Below are 19990 nucleotides of genomic sequence, written 5' to 3' on the forward strand. Positions count from 1 at the left end.
GCATCACCCTGCAGCACGCTGTGCCTTCAGGGTCAGCCCAGAGGAAGGCTGGGAAGCGCCTGCAGATGTGCAGCTCCCCCGAGGACGGTGCGTGGGCTTCACCCCGGCCAGCAAAATAAACACTTGGATGCCTCTCGCTCTGAGCCGTGCTTGCATCCCCTGGGCCGGGGTGTGTGCAGTTCCTGTTGGGTTTGGTGCCGGTTGTCAATGTGACACCGCTAACAGCCCCGCTGCTGGCTCCGGTTCCGTCCTGCTGCGCCTGCAGCTTTCATGTTCCCCGCTGCGGTCTGCGAGGCGGGGTGGAGGGCTCAAAGGGAAGGAAGCGGGCGCAGCCAAGGGGAGGAAGCCGGCTGGTTTCCCTTCTGCGTCTGCGAGCACGTGCGGGGAGCAGGGGGAGCAGTGTGCAGCCAGATCAGACGGCAGATAGGGCGGGCAGGCAGCAGCCCTCTTCCCTCCGCCGTGTTCCCACTGGCCCTCTCCGCGTGTGCGTCAGCCTGCAGGATGCATAGGGCCGCGTGCTGCCGCGTGGCCGTGCAGTGCGTGACGGCAGCCGCGCAGGGGAGCTTCCTCCCTGCAGAACGGGGCCGCAGCAGGGGCAGGGCAGCAGTTCCCAGCTATTTCTGGCTGCTGGGGCTATTTCTGGTTCTGGTTGCCGTCCCGTGGCCGCTCAGTTCCCCTGTGCGCACTCTATGATCCCGCTGATGCTCTCCATCTATGGGCCATCCCATGGGGCTGCGATGCCCGTGGGGCTGTAATACCCATCCTGTGGGGCTGTGATACCCACCCCGTGGGGCTGTGATGCCCATCCCATGGGGCTACAATCCCATGGACCCCATAGAGCACAGGGCAGTGACGTGCCGCCCGCCACCTCGCCTCTGCCCCAGCAGCTTCTAAATAAGGAGCTGCCCTCCCCACAGCTCAGGTGACACGGGGACTATTTTTAGCAGTGAATGGAGCAGGGCTGAAGCTCTCTGCCCCCGTCAAGGGTACGGCATCATGTTGTGCTGGGGGAATTTTCCTGCGCTGCTCTCTGGATGGCTCTGTCACCACCTGGGGCTGTGGCACAGGTAGGATGCTGTGTTGTGGTCTCTCTGCTTCTCGTCCTGCTGCTGGGTCCCCCCTGCTGGCTCTGGGCTCTGTTGCGTCTCCCCCCCCCAAAAGGCTGCAAACCTCCCTGCATGGGCTGCACTGCATGCTCCCTCCTGCATGGCGCTGGGCAGCAGGAAAGAGCCTCAGCCCTCTGTTTCTTGCACAGGTTGGGGGCAAAGCAAGTGGGAAAAGGGAAGGAGAGATGCAATTTCGTGGTGCTGTGCAGAGGGAATACCCAGAGCAGCCCCGAATGGAGTGGCCATGGCCATACCAAGCTCAGCACCACCTGTGGGGTCTGCCATCAGCCATCCTCATGGGATGAGATCCCACTGATTCCAGCCCCAGAATGAGCAGGGCCGATGGCCAGGGGGCATGCTCTGCTAGTGATGCCATGCCCCCTCCTCACTCCCTGCTCTCTCCGGCCCCCTCCCCTTGCTGTGCTGCTGCAGGCATGGATAACTTCGAGTACAGCATCCATCTGAACGACCGCGACTGGGCTGAGTTCTTGCAGGCGGTGGAGGAATGCAACCAAGAGCCGGCTGCCCTGGCTACGGTGGAGGAGCAGTGCCTCAGTGACATTGAGCAAGGGGACAGTGTGCCCGCTCTGTGCAGCACCAGGGCAGGCGCCGAGCCAGGGCTTGGCAAGGCGAGCTGCTCCCCACGTGGGCTGTGCAGAGAGGACGAAGCAGATCCGTGCTCATCCATTCTACGTGGAGGCAAGCAGCCCGTCTGCCCGCTGCTTGCTGCCATGCCCAGCGTGCAGGGCAGGCAGCCGCCCCATCCTCCTGCAGCCGAGGGCGCTGCGGGGCAGGATGCAGCGTTGGGGGAAGGAGCTGCTGGCAGCGGGGCCATGGAGAATGCTGGGCACCCTGCTGTGACCTGTGCCCAAGGAGAGGATGCCGCTATGGAGCAGCGCTGTGGGAGCCCAGCAGTGGCACAGGGAGGTGCCCAGGAGGCTACTGCATGGAAAAGCCATGCTGGGGTGCCGGGACCCCCCCATGAGCATCCTGCTGCAGAGCCTGCTGCAGAGCTTGGGGAGAAAGCAGCCAGCCAGCCCAGCGTCCTGGAGGTGGTGAGACCCAAAGTGCCGACATCAGCGAGGAAGAGCCGCAAGCAGCGTGGAGTTGGTGGCACCGAGGTGACCCCTGGGGAGAAGGAACCAGCGGGGAGCCTGGTGCAGGGCAGCACAGCACCCAGCAGGGCCCCCTCGTCCTCCCCACTGACCTCAAGGAAGGGCAAAGGGAAGGAGAAGGCGGCCAAAGCGGCACCCATGAGGCTGAGCAGCGAGGAGGCTGCGGAGGGCAAATGGCCAACAGGCAGCCCTGGTGCAGTGCTGGTGGATGTGCTCCCCAACGTGTCCCCAAAGCTGAAGGCAAAGGGGTCAGGGGCACAGTCACCAGGGAAGGCAAGGGCCACCAAGCTGGCCAGGCAGGTGGGGGGTACGGGGACGTGTGACACTGTGCCAGTGGTGGTCACTGCACCCGACACCATGCCAGTGGTTGTCACCCCACCGGTTGTTGTCCCCACACCAGTGGTTGTCACTGTGCTGGGAGAGCTGTGCCAGGAGGGGAAGGCTCGCGGTCCCCAAAGTGTGGCTGCTGCTGCTGGGGGCTGTGGGGAGTTCACAGCCAGCCCCCCCCGGGTGATGGGCTCCCCAACATTTGCAGCTGGGGGCTCTCCTGGGGCAGACACCCTGGATGTGACGTGGCCTGAGATGTACGAGTATTTGTTCTGCGACTCCCAGGGGGAAGAAGAAACAGCAGAGAACACAGTGGAGGGCAAGAAAACGCCCTTGGAAAGGGAAATATCCTTGCCTGAACTGTATGAGTATTTTTTCAATGAACCTGAAGGAAGGAGGAAAAAAGCCAAGGGTAAGGAGAGGAAGGGGAAGGAGTTCTTTGGTTTGCACCATGCTGAGCTGCAAAAGGAGGATCCCGATGTGGCTACAGCCAAAGAGCCCGTGGTTGCCACAGTGCCTGAGCTGTACGAACACTTCTTCCCCGATGGACCCCAGCACAGCAGGGGTTGGAGGGGATTTCTCTTCTCCTCACCAGCCTCTGAGGTGAGGAAAGCCGTGGGGGCTCTGATGTCCATCCTGCAGAGGCCAAAGCCCCGTGGCACAACCCAAGTGTCCACCTCCCCATCACTGGCACGGAGAGGGTCTCACCTTGCCCTGGTGCCACTGGGAGGGAGTCCTGAGCACCCACCAGCTTTGGACATGGCCCTTGCACTGAGAGGTAAAGCAGCTGGAGCCCACAGCTGGCTCTGCATGGAGACTGCTGAGGTCTGTGCATTGCTGGCTTTGCACTGTGCATGCATGCAGCAAGGTGTGCGCTGTGCGTGCGTGCAGAGGGGTGTGCGCTGTGCGTGCATTTAGCTGGGTGTGCAGTTTGCATGCATGCAGCAGGCTGTGTGCTGGCCTCAATCCCTGTCCTAGCTGTGTTAGTTGTCCCCGTGGTTATACCATCCTGCAGAACAGCATACATGAGTTCCTGGTGAGGGGATGGGAGGGAAAATAGCCAAATCCTTCTGCACCAAAGGACCCTGAGATCCGGCAATGACTGCTGAGCTGCAGTCTGATGAGGTGGGAGCAAAAAGCACCAACTTTGGGGCTGCATCCTGAGCTTGCTCCCCTTCCTGCAGGCAGACCCGAGGCCCCGCTGGCGCTGACCCACAAGGACATGTGCCTCGTCTTCTGTGCCTTTGCCTCCTGGGCAGTGAAGACCTCCGACCTGCAGGCTCCGGATGCCTGGAAAACTGGTGTGTGGTGTGTGGGGTTGGGGAAGGAGAGGGTGTGCAGGGAGGAAGGCAGGGATGCCATCACCAAAATGTGCTGGTGGAAAAATGCAGCTGTTTTCTTGCTGTTCCAAAGGTGCTTTCTAACATCTCCTATAGGAATGTTCGTCCCGACCCCTTGTTTAGGTTCTTTCCCCATGCATAGGGTCTGCTGCCTTGCACGTAGCTGTGTACCCCAGTTTTATCCCAGAACAGCCTTTGCAGAGCTGGTTGGCACCAAGGTGGCATTGAGGCGGCACCAAGATGGCATCGAGGTGGCCCCAGGCTGCTGGGAGATATGTTCCCCACGAAGGTCACCAGGAAGCCGACACCCGGGCTGAGAATAGCATGCTAGCTAAAGCAGCTCCACGCCACGATCACAAGGAGCTCTTGGCTGGCTCTTCCTTGCCTTCTTAGTACCAGGGGCAGACGTGGGCACAGTGGGCCTCATGCCATGCGATTGCATAAAGCAGCGTGCAAGGAGCTTTTCTTGGGCACACATGAGATGATCTGATCTCTGCTACGAGCCAAACTGAAAGCTTTTGCTGGGTGTTCAAAGAAGAGCTCCATCCACTTGTACATCTCCATTTTCTCATTCTGAGTTTTGGGTGTTTTCTGCTTTTGGCTGGGGTCAGGATGTCTGCAGATAGCCCACAGAATGATATGGTGGGATGGGGGCCTGGGGTTACAAAAACTCCCAGCACTGCGTTGGCACCAAGTTAAGGCCACTGCCTTTGAGGTGTCAGGAGAGCTAACTCAAGAGATGCAGCTTCCTCTAACGGGATTTCTTTCCAATATCTCATATATAAGAGGTCACAAGCCATGCCAGATGCAACCACCATCACCATCCTGTCATCCACACCTTGTGTAGATCTACAGTGATCAATGCAACACCATGTTCGATTGAACACCATCATGGTGCTCAAACTAACTCCGTCATGGTGCTCAAACTTACTCCATCATGTTGCTCAAACTTACTCCGTCGTGGTGCTCAATCCAACACCATCATAGTGCTCAATCCAACACCATTATGGTGCTCAATCCAACACCATCATGGTGCTCAATCCAACACCATCATGGTGCTCAAACTAACTCCATTATGGTGCTCAATCCAACACCATCATGGTGTTCAATCCAACACCAACATGGTGCTCAATGACTCCCCACCAACGTGCTCAGTCCATCACCACCTTGGTGCTCAGTCCTTTCACTTCTCAGCACACAAGTGTGTGCATTCTTTCCCTTGAAACATCCATCTGGTGGAACGATGACCCACGTGCCCAAACTAGAGATCCAGATGTAGTCTCCAAGGTGTGGGCAGCGCAGAATGGAACACGCTGGGAACAACCCCATGAGATGGGGATACATAGCAGGAGGTCCCATGGCCTCCAAGTTGGGAGAATGCTCTCTAGGTTGCAAGAAGCTCCCAGCCTCACCATGGGAATATGACGGGCTCTTTTCCAGTGTTCCTGGCAAGCTTTGGCACGCTGTCTGCCATCCGCTACTTCCGACGGCAGGTCAGGGAAGGACGGCCCCGCACCTAACCCCAGCATAGCACGTTCCCAAGGACAGCTGAGGACGGGCACCTTGTTCTTGGGCAGCATGAGGAGCCCAGAGCCCAGCACTGAGACTCCTCAGGAGCCATCCCCAAAGGGGACAGGATGTCACGGGGAGCAGGATCCTTCCGGTGACAACACGGTAGGCAGTTTGTACCTGCGCTGGACAGGAGAGGAGCCTGGCACGGGCCGGCTCTGTTCTTTCTTTGCACACTTCTTGCATATTTATGCCACCTGCTAGGAGCAGGATTGGCACCTCCCCATGGGGGTCACCCGCTGGCAAAACACCAAGATGGAGAGCAAAAAGAACGAGCAGAAAAAGTGCTTCGTGTTCTACAGAAGGGATTGGGGCTGTGCACTGGGAAGAGCCCTGGCAAGGACGGGAGCGTGTCGGAGAGGGCACAGAGAGTGCACATTTGGCTCTGGTGGCTGCCAGCCCTGGGGTCTGTTTGTTCCGTGCTGCTCCTGTCCTGGAGACATGGAGTGGGAGGAGGAGGAGGGTGAGAGTGTGACCTTGTGGGGGAGGACGGGGTGAGACCCAGAGGGGTGGGAGGCAAAACTGAAGTGGTTCTGTCTCTAGAGCCTTCCTGGTCACCCAAGAGCATTATTCATGAGGGTTTTCTGCACTTGCAAGTCTGCAAAGAGCACAAATGTAAGATGGGGTGAGCACTTAAAGATCAGATCCACAAAAGTACTGGGGAAATCTGCCCCAAAATCCCATGTGGGTCTGCCTAGGAGCTTTATAGGAGCAGTCTGAGGCAATAAAGGGCAAGAAGAGGTTCTGCTCTTCCTTTGCAATACAGAGTGCCACGCATGGGTTGCACTGAAGACCATAAGTGCAGAGCAGAGAGCACACAGTGCAGTTATGGAGTGGGATACATAGCAGCATGTGATGAGGGAGAGATACTGGCTCTGGGTGGACTGTGTAGGAGCTGTATGTTGGGTATGAGGAGTTGTGTGGAGGAAGAGAACAGACTAAATATGCTGGAAGCTTCAAATAAAGATCTATCTCCTTTAATACTTTGTGTGCATTCCCGTGTCTGCATGGCGTGCTCCTTCAGAGCGTGGCCTTTCCAGCGCCCACCTCTCTTAGCAGCCAGGTCAACCCACGGTGCACCCCCAGAGGGAGCAGCCAGCAGCTCAGCATCCCAGCCCCAGCTCCACCACCACAATAGAAACGACCTTTTGGCTGCATCCTCCAGGCTGCCTGCGTGTCACCGAGGTGGGCGCCGTGCCACCCTGCCCTGCATGCAGCTCCCGTGGCTGTCACCTCCTTGAAAAAGTCAGGCAGGTGCTGGCCTGCGTGCACCCTGAGCTGCAATCTGCTTGGCCACAGCAGCTCCTTTTATATTTCAGTCACCTCCCCTTGACATGAGACGAGAGCAGAGCTTCCTGCGGACATTGCTGCTAGGTCAGGGCTGCGTCATTGCCATGGAGAGGGCTTCAGAGGGAGTGCTGGGAGCTGGGACAGAGCACTGGGACCGTGCTGCTATTGCCACCTCCTGCTGTATGAGAGCAATGCCAGGAGGGAATATTTGAGTCTCAACCAGATGGAGCCCAGGACCCAACATTGCAGCCATGCACCAAGGATGCAATTTAGCCCAGTGCAGCTTGGGGGGGGGAGGAGGGCTGCTGCTGTGGGGTGCAGTGCTGCCAGCAAGGCCATGCACCTTGCTGCAGGTGCATGGGGTGAATTGGAAAGCCCCTTCCCGAGCCCCCCAGGACGTGGGGGGAAAGTGAAGGCAAAGGGATGGCAAAGAGAGAACGACGCCTGCCAGAGGAAGGTGTGCTGTAATTGCAGGGCTCACAGTACCATTCCATCCTGAATAAATAGATCCTTTTTGGTTATTAGTACACAGCTTCCCAACAAGAAGGTAAACCCGGAACGACACAATGGCAGCAGAAGAGACCCAACCCAACACACACACTGCAGCACCGAGCCTCATCCACAGCTTCAACATTAAATACATCTCCGACTCAGCCACATGTACACATTAAATACATCAAATCCCACTCAAACCTCGCATGTAAACTTTGCTGGATACCTTCTGGAAAAGACAGGTAAGTACAATGTAATACATAGACATTCAAGTACCAAACGCTGCTGGGTTGCTTTGTGTGCACTGAAACAGAGATTTCAGCACTATGTTTGGTTTGCAGCCTCCGGAGGGGACAAAGGTTAAGAATTTGGAGCCTCAGGTAGGAAAAAAAAGAAGGTTTGTGTTTGCTGCTGACCTCAGATGGGCTGAGGGATACGGCCAAGAGGCTGCAGAGCGATAGCACCCAGACTCTGTCCCCTGTTGTTTGTGCCCTCATCTCCCCAGGCGCCCCCAGGCACTGAGGGGTGGGAGGAGGATGTCTCCCCCCCCCACCCAGGGCACCCATTCTGGGATGTCCTTAACACTGCTCCCAGGGATGGCCGCGGATCCCTTTGCTTCCCATACCCACGGGGGTGGGGGAACAGAGCCCAGGGGCCGTCCCGTGCCCGGTGAGCCCTCAGCTCACACCTCATAGAAGGATGCTGGGCTGTCCGGCTCCCTGCCCTCGGCGTCCCACAGGTTGTCATAGCTGAGCTCGCTCTGGAAGCTCTGCAGCTCGGCGTAGTCGTGGTACACTGTAGAGTCACGGTGCAGGCAGCCGCCCTCCGGCACATCGTAGGCACCGATGCCATCGTCTGCAGGGAGACAGCACAGCCCTGAGAGCTCCTCCAAAGCAGCCTGATTCAGCTGCCTGCTGTCAGCAAGGAGGAGGGAAGGGCACGCGTGGGTCCCCGCACTCCTCCAACCCTGCTCCAAAGGTACCAATGGGGACGTGGATGGGGATGCAGATGGGGATGGAGCACCCAGCAGCACCCACGGGCCTCACCTGGTGGCTGCAGCAAGGGGCCCAGATGTTCCTCTGGCAGAGATGACACCTGGAAAGGAGGAGATGCACCAATGGGGATGGCACAATGCTGCAGCTCTGGGGTACCCCATGCCATCCCCGGTCCCCAGGATGCACCCACACGATGGGCTCCAGCCCTGAGAGAGGCAAATCAAGCCCCCAGCCCCTCCTGGGTGCCTACAGAACAGCACTGCAGGGCTGCTCCCTGCCCCAGGGCTGTGCTGACAAACTCACGCTGGCAAGGTATGGAGCATCAGCAGGAGGCTGAGGGTGTCTCTGTGCCCCGAGCACCTCCATCCAGTGCCTGCCAGGCAAGGGCTGGGCAATCTTCTGGCACTGCAGGACCTAAACAGAGCAAATGGCAGAGCTGATGCCCACCATGGAGGCCCCCCACTCCTAAGCCAGATTGCTTCCCTACAGCAGCAGTCAGGGCTGCTATTCCCACAAGCATCACAGTGAGGAAAACAGGAGGAATTGGAGAGGAGGAAGCCTTACATTGCTCAGTTCCAGCTGTGCTGGGGGGTCCGTGGGGCGATGCGGTGTGCTATAGGTGCAGTACGGCTCACTGTACAGGGCAGGCAGGACAGGGTGCTGGGGGAGGAGGCTGCACGGTGCCTGCTCCACGTCCTGTGTGCCTGGACCACATCTGCCTTTGGGCTTCTTGGTGCTGCTGCCCCTCCGCAGCTCCTGCACAGGCACCACGGTGCTCGGCCAGTTGGCGTGGGGCAGGCACTGCAAAAAGGCAAAGCTGGCTCTTTTCCATCAGCCTGGACCCACGTGTAAGCAATGAATGGTCACCGCCTCGCTTGGGTGCTCCACCTGCTCCCCCCCCTACTCGTTTCCCAGGATTTGAGCATGGGTTTCACTCACGTGGAGAGGTTGGGAATAGCCGGGGCTGTGCTGCTCCTCCAGCAGCATGAAGGACTGAGCATCATGCAGAGAGCCGCTGTGCTGGGACAGGTGTGTCAGGGTGTTGGTCCCTTTCCCTCCAGATGCCCAGGAGTTGGTACGGCCATCGGAGGCCAGCGAGCCTCTCCCACTGCCAGCAAACTGCAGGGGAAGAGAAGAGGATTGCATCAGAGCAACCTGAGCATCCCCACACCCTGCACTGACATGTGCTGCTGCATAGGGCTGAGCATCCTATGGATGGAGATCCCTAGGGCTGAGCATCCCATGGATAGAGAGATCCCTATGGCTGAGCATCCTATAGATGGAGATCCCTAGGGCTGAGCATCCTATGGATAGAGATCCCTAGGGCTGAGTATTCCATGGATAGAGATCCCTAGGGCTGAGCATCCTATAGATAAGAGATCCCTAGGGCTGAGTATCCCATGGGTAGAGATCCCTAGGGCTGAGATTTCTATGGATGGGGCTAAAGCTTCACGGTCCACCTCAGCCTGGGCTCTTGCAGCAAGGACACCCATCCCCATGCCCAATGGACTTATATTGGTTTCCATGCAAATCCACAACAGCTGTTACCTGGCTGAGGTGTGGCAGCTTTGATCCTGAGAAACTCTCTGATCCGGACAGGGAGGAGTCGGCGTTTCGAAACTGGGCTGTTTTGAGGCAGTAGAGCCATTCCTGGTAATCCTCATAGCTGCGGCAGATGACGCGGATGGAGTTGATCAGCCGGCCTGCGAGACAGCATCACGCGGGGCTGCTGCTGGGGGTGGGCTGCAGCCCACGGTGCCTCCCCCGGGAACCCATGAGCAATCCCATACCCCATCCCCATATCCCATAACCCTACCCCATCCTCATACCCCATCCCCACACCCCATTCCCATACCTCATCCCCATATCCCATACCCCATACCCCTACCCCATCCCCACACCCTATCCCCCCACCCCACCCTCATTCCTCATCTCCATACCCCATACCTATACTCCTACCCCATCCCCACACCCCACTCCCATCCCTGTACCTCATCTCCATACCCCATCCCCGTACCTCATCTCCATACCCCATACCCCATCCCCATACCTCATCTCCACACGCCATCCCCATCCTCATACCCCATCCCCACACCCCATCCCCATACCTCATCTCCATACCCCATACCCCATCCCAATACCCCAACCCCACACCCCATCTCAACACCTCATCTCCATACCCCATACCTATACTCATACCACTCATACCCAATCCCCACACCCCACCTCCATCCCCATCCCCCATCCCCACACCCCACTCCCATCCCTTTACATCACCTCCATACCCCATCCCCAGGCACCAGATCCCTACACCTATACCACCATGGGACAAGAGGATCCCAGCCCAAACCCGGATTGCTGCCAGCACAGCCCTGAATATACACCTTCTATTAAAAATGAGGTTTTCTCATTCTCTTCAAACAACACCTGGATGGCATTGAGTGGCAGCTCGCCCTGTTGGGGAAAGAAGAAAATCACTGTCTCTTTTCTAGCCCTCTTGGCAACGTTTTCCCACCTTTTAGCAGCTGATGTCTCCAGAACACTGCACAAGTGTTGCTCCCACAAAAGCTGACCTGTTGGCTGGGATTTCCAGCCTGGCAGCCAGGAATCCCCTCTCCATACCCCGCAAAGCCTCACAAAGGCAGGGCTGAGCCCCACGGGTGCCAGCAGCTGAAACGTGAGCCCTGGGCTGTAGGGCACACTTGTGGCCGCCACTCTGGTGGCACACATGGCAGAGGTTGAAGCACTCTGTCCCCAAATCGTCCCCGGTGCTGAGCGCAATGCAATCATTGCACGCACGTCCACAATGGCACTGCACAGCCGTGGAGGTGGGTCGGTGCTGAGGGAGTGATGACAAACTCCTGCAGTATTTCTCCTGCGTAGGAAAGTGATTTATGGTCCGAGCAATGCTGACCTTGGGAGCAAAACTTAATGCAGCACTCCGTGACTCAGTTTCCCTTGTTGCTGCTGTAAGAAATGGACTTTGGTGCTGTCATGCATGGGCGCGGGCTGGCGTAGGGCAGGCATGGAGCATCCCTTGCAAACAGCCCTCCCAGGCACGGCAACCCCCAAAACCAGCAAGCAGAAGGGCCAAGCTCTTTTCACACCGATGGGAGGGCTCAGAGGGTTTGCAGAAGTGCTGGGAGAAGGCTGCTGTGCCCCAGCATGCCCGTGGAAGAGCCGGTTCATGGGGAATCCCCCGCAGCCCCGCACCGTGGGAAGGCAGCGCAGTGAGGATGGGGAAGACGAATCCAGTTGAAGGTTTCAAAAGAGATGAGTTCATCCAGGAGCCCAACCCAGGGCCCCCTCGTGCAGTGTCCTCTTCCCAGGAGCTGCCGACAACGCGCTCCCAAAAACAAGCTCAGCCCGAGGTGTGGCACAGGGAAACACCCAGGTGGCTGCTCAGGGAAAGCTCTCATGGCGCACGGCCCTGCTCCTGCCCATGGATGCTCCACGCAGCTCTTCCCACTCCAATTAAAAGCAGCCTTGCACGCCCCAGGGCATGGCATGGATGTGGTGACATAGCACCCTGGCGGCGCGCACCTGTCGCTTGGGCACTGCACTGCTTTTTTCTCTCCTTGGAGTGCACACGGCTTCATGACAGCCATTGGAGCGATGCCTGAGATGTCGGCTTGCAGGGCCATTCGCACTGCAGGTGGTACAGGTGCTGCCCCCATGCCATGCATGCTGCCTGGGTGCTGCTGGCTTTCATTTCCTCCTCCCTGAGCTGCGGTGCTCGGCAGCCAGCTCCTTCCCCGCGGGGCTTTGTAGGAGGGCAAGGTGTTTCTCATGGGAAGAAGGCTTGCAACACCCTGCTGCTGCTCACCTGCCAGCTGGCGAGGGAGGCAGAGCCCTTGCCAAGAGGAGGAGGGGAGCCAGGTGGAGGGAACAAAGAGCAGAAACCGTGCTTGCGGGTTGGGGAGAGAAAAGGGAGGGATGATGGAGGATGGATGTACCTTAAAGTAGAGGCCGTTGGGCTCTTCAGACACGATCACCAGCGTGGAGGGGTACAGCACCAGCAGGCGCTCATGCTGTTCCTAGGGTAGGAAAAGAGCAGTGCTGAGCCCCAGGACAGAGCTCTACTGCAGGTGTTCCATCCCCAGGCACTGCTGCTGGGCCAGCAGAGCGGGGATGAGCACTGCCCCACGATGTGTGTTGATGGGCTCTTTAGGGACCCCACTGTGGTCCTACCTGGAAAGGCAGGTGCTGGAGCTTCACTTTGGAAACGCAGAGGACGTCACCGAGGGATTCCCGCTGGGTCCCCCTCCACTCCTGGACGGGCATGTTCTGCACCGACCACCGCAGCTCCTCCTTCCCCACCGAGCTCTGCTTCCAGTCATCCTAGGGATGGAGCAGAGCAGAGATGTGCCCTCCCCTTTGAAATGCTCAGCAAGCTCCGGATCTTGGGTGAGAATTTCCCCAGACCCAACCCAAGGGGCTGCAAGAGGTGATGGAGAGGCAGCGCGCTGCAGAGCACAGCATCCACCCAGCACTGAGCCCATGCATCCCAGCCCCAAGCACCAACCTGAGCAACGAGGGGCAAGCCCAGGCTCCCTCCATTCAGGTGGATCTGCTTCTCCAGGTGATAGAGCCATTGCTTCAGCTCCGGCTCCGTGGAGCAGAACACAATCAGAGGGTTCAGCAACGAACCTGGGTGTTGGAGAGACGAGACGTGCTGAGCTGTGCAGCATCAAAGGGCACCACAGTGCTTCTTAGCTTTGCTTCGGCTCTAAATGTATAGACCAACCACTTCTCAACGTATGCATTTATTGCTCCACCTGTGCCAGACAAGCTGCAGTGCAAGTGAAGCCTCACACCCGCTGCTACTCACTGCAGAGACACTCTAATGACGTTAATCATCACTTCTGGCAGGCTGCTGGATGGATGTTGGGATTAATAATTGACCAGTGATCTTAGGTTATAGCAAACCTGGTGCATGCTCGGTGAGATGGGGATTTGTGGGGTTTGGAAGGAGTCAGATAAGCAAGCGCACGGGATAGACATGGTACTTTGCCCTTTGGGGTGCCTTTCATCTCATGAGACCTGTGCTATTTATGAAGATCAGGTAATTAAGACTTTGAAACACCTCCGGCTTGCCAGAAATGCACTGATATAAACACCGCATCTCTGCGTCACTCCGCTCAGTTCCACCTCACCGGTTGGGTATGAGGAGCTGTGGGGCACCTACTGCAACCACTGGGCTCACCCCCCTTCCCTGCCTTGGTTTCCTCATCTTTGCAATGGGGATGAAGAGATCCCCTGCTCAGTAGGTGCTAATAGCATTACCCAGGAACTTGGGTGGCTATTACCCAGGCCCTGCAGAGCAGCAGCGATGACACAGCCGTGCTGAGCAACCTGTGCCAGTCTCGTGCTCTGTCCCACAGCCCCGTCCTTCCTCTTTCTGCAGGAAGGCTCTGGGCAATCCCCGAGCCACAGAGCCACTTCTATGAGCCAGGCTGGGGTGCTCACAGTCCCACCAGCCCCAGCAGCTGGACCACAAACCTAAGGCATAGCAACATTATCAGCATCTCCTTTTTACTATCTCTGGGTGGCCACGGCACGGCTTTCTCTTCCTTGGCTCCGCGTCTTTCCAGCACTCCTTCCCTATTTCTGTGCACTCCAGGCTCCAACTACCACCCCTGGGGCCTTGGGGCTGCTGTAACTCAGCAAAGGAGCCTCTGGCCATGATGCAGACAGCTCCTTATCCCTTGTGCAATCAAGGCGAGTGCACGGAGAGCCTAAAAACTCTTGAAGGCAGCAACACTGATAGGGGAGTCCCCACACAGCCCCTTCCCTGCCTGCATCCTTGGGCATCCCTACCAGCTAAGGATGCAGAGCATCACTTCCCTGCCTCCTCTCCTCACTGTGTGGTTTTCCACTTTGTCCCCGTGGGGCAGCCGTGGTTCACACACCCTCCCAAACCATGGAGCACAGACCTGCGATGCAGAAGGCGTGCTGCTCCTCCTGCCCCACGCTCTTCCTCCACACGTTCAGCTCTTTCAAAGGCAGCAGGCCCTGTGTGGGAAGGAGACACTGCCATTATGGGGGCAGCCCACAAGGAATGCCCCTTTCCCATAGGTTGGGAAGCCGACAGCTGGAAACATCCGAGCCTTCCATCCAGTGCTGCAGACAGATCTTGGAGGAACCTCAGCACAAGCAAACACAAGAATATGGGAACAGCACAAAGCAGAACGGAGCTGCTCCGTTCCCGTACCCCAGCCAAGGCACAGGAATGATGGCAAGCATGTGCTCCTATCTCAGGCTCTCGGAACAGGGGCTGTGAAAGATGCTAATTGCTGTAATGTCTGGGGGCCGCTGCTGGCACATTAATCCCTTTTTAATTCCTTCAGGATTAATAATCCAAGGGGCTGTTTATAAAGCAGGCGGGGGATTGGTGATGGTGTTTGCATCCTGCCATGTGTCTATTCGACTGACGGCTGGCTTGCTGCGTGAGTCAAGAGAGCCCATTGTCATATTGCATTAACCTCAAGTGACCTAGAAGACAATAAATCATTTCTAAAAGGGATGAGTTTCCCCAACATCCACAAAGCAGCCATGCTCGGTTGTTGTTACTCACTCCTGCAGAGGGAGAATGCATTCAGGGTCGGTTTGGCTGTGATTTTTTGGCTGCAGGTGCAAAATAGCCTATGACGAACCAACTAGCATCACCAAAGGTTGCTAGTGGAGACCCAGTCCATCCTGTCCATCTCACCCAACGCCCCCACTTGGTCCATGCTGCCCCTTGGAGGTGCCCTACCTGGTAGGTGAGCCCATTGGAGCCCATGGACTGGAAGTAGAGGTGAGACTGGAAGAGCTCCAAGTAGCAGTCATTGACCTCCTGCAGAACACACGATTGGGGTTTCTGCCAGATGTCTGCCACAGCTGCAGGTCCCATTGCCCACCGTTGCCCCCCACATCCCAGCCCTGCAGGGTCAGTGCTGTGAATTACCTGGCAGTGCTGAAACCTGAATTTGACCTTGGAGTAATAGATGATTTTCCCCAGGTTCCTGACAACCGTTTTCCTCCGTCCCTTCTTGAACAGGCTGGGGAACCTCTGGTCCAGGTTTTCCTTCTGGTTTTCTGGGCTCTGAATGCTCTGTACCAAAGATTGGGGTTAAACAGGTCAGAAGTGGGACGTGGGATGGATGGAAGAGGTGTCTCCTGCACAGCACTTCCTCCGCACCTGCTCTGGATTTGGGGTTCTCTGTGCTGGAATCAGCTTTGGGCTCAACTGGCAGAGCTGGGATGTGTGCAGTGGGGGAGGCAGGAGCTGGAGGGACATTTTCTGGGGTGGGAAAAGGAGTGTGCAGAAGCATATTTAGGGTTTCCCAACTCCGACCTCCTGCCGCCCTGACCCAATTGACTGGGACAAGGACCAAGCAAGGCTAAGACAATGCAGTTTGCCTTCCAGGCCAGGGGTTTCCCATGTTTCCTGAGCTCTGGTTCGATGGAAATTCCTTCCTTGTGCAACGGCACAAACCCACGCCCCTATTGCACTCCACTGCCCGCAGCCCATGGGGTATTGCACACAGGCTCGGAGATACTCATTGCCAAGCAGAAGAGAAGAGGATGGGAACCACGAGCTCACCCTGAACCAGGCTGCAAGCCATCCAGAGGGACCTTCCTTACCCACTTACATGGGACATTTCCTCCCATGTCGAGGTGGGAGGGCTGTGGTGGTGACATATTGGAGCAGCATTTGCAGGCACGCAGCGGGGAGCCGGGGGACAGCGCAGAGACAGCTGCTGCGCCCCGTGATGAATGCAGAGCCGGCAGCACACAGCTCACCCCTGCGGGCCCCCGTGACTCACCCCTGCGGAATGGCACCAACCCCAGCCATCCCTGCTGCTCAGCAGCTCACGGGACCCTCATACCTGCAGAGCTGAGCTCCTTCTGCACCCACAAAGAGCTCTGAAATCTACTCTGGGTTGCAGCGAAGCCCTTTGCTGCTGCAGTCTCCCTCCCAGCTCCACGCAGTGCCATGCACATCCATCCGAGCCGTGGGGAGCTGCAGGCTGCCAGGTGATGCTCTCACCAGAGGCAATTAATGACTGCTTCTGTGCTTCCCAGGCTCAAACCTCAGCACCCACAGGGCCCGGTGACTCAGTTTCTTTCCTCCACGCCGTCACCATCTGCCCTTGGAGAAGCCTGCAGCCAGCTCTGTGTTTCCAGCTGCAGCCCGGGGTCAGGGCCGGAGGGGGGAAGGGGAGCAGCTCTGACCCTGCATGGCCGGTGGGCAAAGGGAGGGATTGGGATTTTTCTCTCTTGAGAAAGATGTAATTGAGAAGGGCTTCCAAGCGCCAGCGGTCTTATCGGCGCCGATCAGGTATTGTGGTCAGGCAGGAAGAAATGGGACAGCTCGGGTCAATTTTTTACCAGGCGGGGCTCTCTGTGTGTTGGTTTTTTTTTTCTCTCCCATTTGTGCACCACAGGGGCTGCAGGCAGCACGGATCCCAGGCAAGCAGCTTTCTCCCAGGGCCCAGCAAGCAGTGCCAACCCCGACACCTCCTCGCCCTCCCCACATCCCCGCTGCTCATCCCGCAGGTAGAGCCGGTTGCTGATTAACCCGCCCGTACCCCGCAGCCCCCGCTGAATCACCCTGCAGGAAGGGCTCAGCCCTGAGGCTCTGAGCGCTGCTGCTCACACGGCACCCAAAGGCAGAGCTGTGCTCCGGGCACGTCCTTCCCCTGAGGATTTGCTGCGGCCGGGAAGGGTGGGAAGCAAAGGGGAAAGTGGGCTGTGGGAGCTGTGCAGGGATGCTATCCGTGCTTGGGGTGGGAGCAGGGATTAGGGGATGCCCCCAGCACTGTGCATACAGCTGGGCTGACTCCATCGCCTCCCAGATGGAGATGTCCCACCATGGGTGGCTCTGAGTTCCATGCAGGATGTCCTTTGTAGCAAGCACAGCGCTATGCCTCAGTTTCCCCCTTCCCCCACATTATCGTGGCCCAATTGCCATCCAACAGCATGCATTCAGCCCTGCCCCATCCGCAGCCCTGGACCACCCCAAGGTCCCGGGCAAACACACAGTGCCGCGTTCCCCGAGCAGTGCTGGGATGCAGCCATATGGCCACGGGGCTGCTACGTGCCCGGGGCAGACCTGCCCTTCCTGATTATCTTCCTAGCACTCATTGCTAATACGCTGCCTGCTCCGTCTCATTCCAGCGTGGGAATGAATCATCCTACCTTTGAGTGCTCGCTCTCATTTTCCCTTCCTACCCAGAAACAAAGAGCTGAGAGCGGTGACGACGCTCCCACCGCACTGCACACCCCCTGAAATCACACACATAGAGATGCAGCATGTCCTTCTCTCCACCCCCCCTTCCCCCTCCATGGGGACCCCCAGCATAGGGCTCACCCCTGAGCTGCCCTGCTGCGGAGCCTGGTGCACCTTTGGCCCTGGGATGGGTGGGAATGCAGCCTGTGGGGCAGGATGTGCTGGTACTTGCCTTCCCAGGGATGTACTGCAGGATTTTGTCTGTCGTTGTATCCCTCTCCCCATCGCCGTCTATGCCAAAGAAGCTGGGCAGCTTTTTCTTGCCGTTTTGCCTATGGGGCAAGGGGAGAAATGGGACAGATCTGAGCTGATGCAGGGCGAGCTCTGCTCGGAAATAGGGAGCTTGGAAAGCTCTGTGAGCAGTTTGCTGTGGGCTTTCTAATCATCCCAGCCCAGCAGTGGGCTGATAACTGTCTGGGATGATTGCAGCGGGTTTCACGCTGCACCTGTTGGTGTTTCTTTGTTTTATTTTCCACTTCTTCACATCACCGAATGTTCTCAGCTGAGCCTGGGAGCAGCACAGGGCAGCAATATCCTGTTGCAATGTGCCACCCCCAACCCCACTATGAGACCCTCAGGGCAGAGCTGCATGTGTGCACACACACACACACACACACATGCATGCACAGCGTTGGGTGTTATGGGGTCTTTGTGGTTTTCCTCTCTTCCCCTCCATCCCCAGCAGAGCCCCCCCTGGTACAGCACACAAGGAGCCCCATTTGGGGCTGCAGTACCCGAGGGCAGCACCGTTGGGGGGGTAGGGGGTGTTTGCTTCCCATGGGGGCACAGCAGGGGTCAGGCTGAGTGCCAATGTTTGGGTTTTTCCTTCTAAAGGAATAGGGATGGGTGGGGTGGGTACACTGAGTTAGGGTGAGGGTGAGGGTGAGGGTTGGGTTTGGTTAAGGTTACCGTTAGGATTATGGCTAGGATTAGGGTTAGCATTGGGGTTAGGGTTAGGGTTAGGGTTAGGGTTAGGGTTAGGGTTACTGTTAAGGTTATGGTTAGGGTTAGAGTTACTCTTAAGGTTATGGTTAGAGTTAGGGTTACTCTTAAGGTTATGGTTAGGGTTAGGGTTACCATTAAGGTTAGGGTCATGGTTATGGTTAGGGCTATGGTTAAGGTTAGGGCTACAGTTAGGGCTACGGTTAGGGTTAGGGCTATGGTTAGGGTTAAGGCTACAGTTAGGGCTACAGTTAGGGTTAGGGCTACAGTTAGGGCTACAGTTAGGGTTAGGGCTACGGTTAGGGTTAGAGCTATGGTTAGGGTTAGGGCAGCACAAATGAAATACCAAACAAAGGAATGCTGAGCACTCAGCTCTGTGCCCCACGGTGGGGAGGTGATATTTCCCAACCCCAGTGAAATAAATCACTCTGTTCCTCGGGGCAGTGAGGCTGCAGCACTCCGGCACAGCGCTACGATCCCTCCCCAGGCGCCTGCAGCTGCCGTGGCACCGCTCAAAACCCCACAACCCCCCCATTGCTGCTGGAACACCCTTTGGGATTCCCAAGCAGAGCTCAGCACCGACCCCGTTCCCAACGAAAGCACTCGTTACTCACTCTTTCTTCAGTGAAGGTTTCCTCCTGAAGGAGTGCCGGAACCCCCCGGGCGCCTGCGGGACACACGCGATGTTCCCCATTCCCGCAGCCCAGGAGCACTGGGAGCCACTGGGAGCCACTGGGAGCAGAAGCAGAGCGTGTGTCACGCAGCCATGCCCCGCTTCCGTCTGTCGGCAGTGACTTGTGGGTGTGAGCCGGCAGCAAACAGACTTTTGGCCCAGGGCTCTCACCGGCTGCTTCTCCTCCGCCCCGCGTGGGGCCGGGACGTGTGGGGAGGGGCTGCGTCCTAGGGCTGAGCCCGGCTCATGGCACGGGATAGGGCTGCAGAAATGCCCTGGGAGCGTTTTTCCTACTGGGAGTCAATGGTGACCGGAGGAAAAAGGGATGCGGGAAGAGATGGTAACGACAAGGAGAACTCACGCCCGAGAGTTCTGCATGGAGAGTCTTGGGTTGTGGCTGTTCACTTGCAGGAGCAGCACTTGGCGTGGAAGGAGTTAATGGGGGTAGTGCTTTCTCAGTGGGTGAAGACCCCTCTGGCAGTGAGGGGTTTGCAGGGAGGAGGTTTTGTCCCTGCGGGGTCACAGACCCACAGCAACCTGGCGGAGCAGCAGCAAAGGCTGATGCTGAGAATGGGAAGGCAATTCAAGCCCGAAGCGGCGTGTGTGTTTTTAATGGGAAGGTTTGTTCCACGCTGGAACACCTCCCAGATTATGATGGATTCTCTGACATGGGGTTTTAAGACCGGCAGAGGATGTTTTGTTAGCAGGGATGTTTGAACCACGCTGGGATTGGCTCTGTGAAGCCGTAGGGACACGTTGGGGTTGTTGGACTCCGTCTGCACCCACCTTGTGCTGGTGGGGGCAAGAGCAGAGCATCCCACAGCGCCAATCCCACAGCTGGGGAGGGGCCTGCTAAGAACAGAG

General features: G+C 57.6%; 2 protein-coding genes across 2 annotated transcripts; one reads left to right on the top strand and one right to left on the bottom strand.

Annotated features, from left to right (window-relative positions):
- Positions 1-942: 942 nt before the first annotated feature.
- PERM1 (PPARGC1 and ESRR induced regulator, muscle 1) lies at positions 943-6440 on the top strand. The gene is made up of 4 exons (XM_425744.7): positions 943-1067; positions 1539-3326; positions 3733-3849; positions 5329-6440. Exons 2-4 carry the CDS (start codon positions 1541-1543, stop codon positions 5406-5408), a joined length of 1983 nt encoding a protein of 660 aa, XP_425744.5. The 5' UTR covers positions 943-1067; positions 1539-1540; the 3' UTR covers positions 5409-6440.
- A 752-nt stretch (positions 6441-7192) lies between these two features.
- Positions 7193-19236, bottom strand: PLEKHN1 (pleckstrin homology domain containing, family N member 1). Its single transcript, XM_003642525.6, has 15 exons — positions 19068-19236; positions 17684-17783; positions 15184-15330; positions 14992-15072; positions 14171-14249; positions 12760-12884; positions 12426-12575; positions 12191-12271; positions 10619-10688; positions 9783-9937; positions 9174-9353; positions 8799-9035; positions 8538-8648; positions 8286-8334; positions 7193-8094 (listed from the first exon to the last, which is right to left on the bottom strand). The coding sequence occupies exons 1-15, from the start codon at positions 19145-19147 to the stop codon at positions 7922-7924; spliced, it is 1818 nt and encodes a 605-aa protein (XP_003642573.2). The 5' UTR covers positions 19148-19236; the 3' UTR covers positions 7193-7921.
- Between the last annotated feature and the right edge of the window lie 754 nt (positions 19237-19990).

Source organism: Gallus gallus, chromosome 21, assembly GCF_016699485.2.
Source record: "Gallus gallus isolate bGalGal1 chromosome 21, bGalGal1.mat.broiler.GRCg7b, whole genome shotgun sequence".
Taxonomy (NCBI): domain Eukaryota; kingdom Metazoa; phylum Chordata; class Aves; order Galliformes; family Phasianidae; genus Gallus; species Gallus gallus.